Source organism: Empidonax traillii, unplaced genomic scaffold (genome assembly GCF_003031625.1).
Source record: "Empidonax traillii isolate 1590-97213 ecotype Southwest subspecies unplaced genomic scaffold, ASM303162v1 scaffold111:size2041728, whole genome shotgun sequence".
Taxonomy (NCBI): Eukaryota; Metazoa; Chordata; class Aves; order Passeriformes; family Tyrannidae; genus Empidonax; species Empidonax traillii.
The window spans coordinates 2,016,176-2,018,746 of record NW_020955304.1 but is presented as its reverse complement, the minus strand read 5'-3'; the positions used below and the strand labels follow the sequence as shown (position 1 = coordinate 2,018,746).

At 53.1% G+C, this 2,571-nt stretch overlaps 1 protein-coding gene across 1 annotated transcript in view; it reads left to right on the top strand.

Moving 5' to 3' along the window:
• The first annotated feature begins 2,320 nt into the window (after positions 1-2,320).
• The window catches only part of NMRAL1 (NmrA like redox sensor 1), a 3,256-nt gene continuing 3,005 nt past the window's right edge, over positions 2,321-2,571 (top strand). Inside the window, exon 1 of the mRNA XM_027882795.1 lies at positions 2,321-2,339. Coding sequence (XP_027738596.1) covers positions 2,321-2,339 — 19 coding nt within the window. The remainder of the gene's footprint in view (positions 2,340-2,571) is intronic.

Sequence of the window (2,571 nt, the reverse complement as noted above, 5' to 3'; positions counted from 1 at the left end):
CCAGCTCACAGAGCCTCGAAGACCTGACCTGCTGCAGTGGGCTGGGGAAGGGCTGAGGGGTGTCAGGTCTAGACAGCCACCAGAATGCTGGGCAAGAGCTCCTGGATGGCTGCAGGGAGCCACATATGGAAAACATCAGAAAATGGGCAGATTTACAGTATTGAAATAAGCTTAAAAGCTTTTTATGCGAGCTAAAAATTGCATCGTTAACCAGCACCTGCAGCAGCAGGGAAGCAGCCGCTCTGGTTCAGCTCTGTGCCCCAAACACACAAGAAAGCTCACCCTGGTTGTTGCCTTCTCCTGAGCCATCACTGCAGGGTTTGTCTCTGCAGCAGAGCTCTCCCGTTTGGGGTGACAGGAGTGCCAGCAGCACAGCCCCTTCTCAGCACTGCTCTGCCCCTTCTCAGCACTGCTCTGCCCCTTCTCAGCACTGCTCTGCCCCCTCCAGACACGGGGACGGAGAGAAACCACCCTGCCAGACCTTCCCATCACTCCCTGGTGCAGTGGATTTCCTCCAGCGAGTCTCAAAGTCCTTTACCATCACACCTTAGAGCTTTTAGTTATTTCTCCTGCCCCGTATCCACCCTGAACTGATCCCATTTCAGAGGTCAGAGAGACACATGAAAACGCTTCCCAAGCCAACATCTCCAGCCATTCCTTCTCAGCTGAGCAAATCCTGATGCCAGGATGCAGGCTGCCACCTTTTGGCAGAATCGAAGCGATTTCACATCATTAATTTCTATTAATTAAATGAAGCAATAAAGTATCTTCAGCATTATACCCAATTACACAGACTTGGTTATCTAAGTATATATATGACTTTTGGATGCAGCCTTAGTTTTTTGGTCTGGATTTAATGCCACCAAAAACTTATTGCTAAATCTGCTTTATGGCAAATCTAACCTCTATTAAGTTTGGGGTTTTTTTGTTTGGTTTTTTTTTTTTTTTTTTTTTTTTGGGGGGGGTTTGTTTGTTTGTTTGTTTGTTTTGGGTTTTTTGTTTGTGTTGTTGTTGTTGTTGTTGTTGTTTTGGTTTTTTTTGTTCCTCTAAACCTCAGTCCCAGTAACAGGGCCCAGACACAGCAGTGATCGTGGAGGTGAGGAGCTGTGAAGGGCCCCTGGGCTGGATGCCAGCAGTGCCAACCTCAAATCTCACCAGAAAAAAAGGTGCAAAAAAAATCCATCTACGGGTGATTCCAAGCAGCTAAAAAGCTAAAATTTCAGAGAGCAGGTCCCTTGCAGGGCACTGCTGCACCTCACAAGCTGCAGGATGAAGGATGATGCATTTACCGAGCAGGTTGTGCCCCTCAAATGTTGTACCGTGGACGTGCACACAGCTGATTGAAAAGCAGATCCTCCCAACAAACAGCTTCTGCCCTTCCCACCCACAGGAGCTCAGGACAGCATCATGAAAATTGGGAAGGAGCTGCTGCCAGCCTCCCTCCATCACAGCTGCCGGCCCTGGGGCTACAGGGATGCTGTCAGAGGTGGTACCTGCCTCAGCACCCCCCGGGCTTTGCTGCTCCCCAAAAAGCAGCCTCAGAAAGAAATTTTCATGCAACATGAACATTTTTTGTGTGAGCTGTTCCCAGGCTCTGAACAACTCATGGCTGGCCTTGGAAAACCCTTCCATGTGCTGGGCCAAAGCCCTGGGGCTCGTGACATCCCAGTGGGTGACAGCACCCAGCCCATGCTCCAGCTGGTCCCCTCTCCAGCAGTTCTGTGTTTGTGGGATATGCAGTGCCTGTAACAGCTTCAGAGTGCTCGAATAAGAGCAGGATTAAGCCCAATGCGCTGAGGCAGCCCAGCGTGCCCAGCCTCTGTGCCCACCTGGGTGCAGGGCCGTGTGTCCCCACTGAGCTCCAGCTCCCCAACCTGCTCCTGGACACACCAGGACCCTGCCTCACTCTTTGGTGCAATTTTGCACCATGTCAGAGGTCTTCACCTCCTCCTGCCAAGCACCTGTGGCCATGCCATGCCCAGCTGCTCTGCTGGGTGCTGCTGGCAGTCAACCATATGTTGCCCATCCCAGGAACCTGTGCCCAAACAGCTCCTGGCCCTGCCACGTTGGCCCAGTGACTGCATTTCATGTGGCCATCGCAGCAAGAGCTCTTGTCCCCACACGAGACACCCGAGTGACACCTCCCCTTCTCACCCTACCCCTCCAAAACCCTCCCAAAACCTTACCTTGGCCTTGTGCTGCCTCTCCCAGGTCCCTGTGGGAGCAGGGGCATGGGAAGGGCATCCTGGTGGAAATGGGAGGATGCAGCCCCTCCGTGCCCTGCTCAGCTCTTTATCCTCTGAACTTTGCTTCCTCCTCAATGGATGCTCAAGGTCAAGGTAGAAAATGGAAGCCCCTCCAGTTGGTGATCCCTGGGGGACACGTGGAGCTGATGGGACCCGGTGGCTGGGGCAGTGCTCGAGGCAGCACCTGGGGAAGGTGGGTCTGGGTTCCCCACCACCCTCTGCCAGTTCCAGCCCAGTGGCTTCTCTCTCTTTCTGCTCTTCCCTCGCTGCTTCCTGCACCGTGGGTCTCGCTGATCTTCCTTCCTGTCACCACAGGGCTGACAAA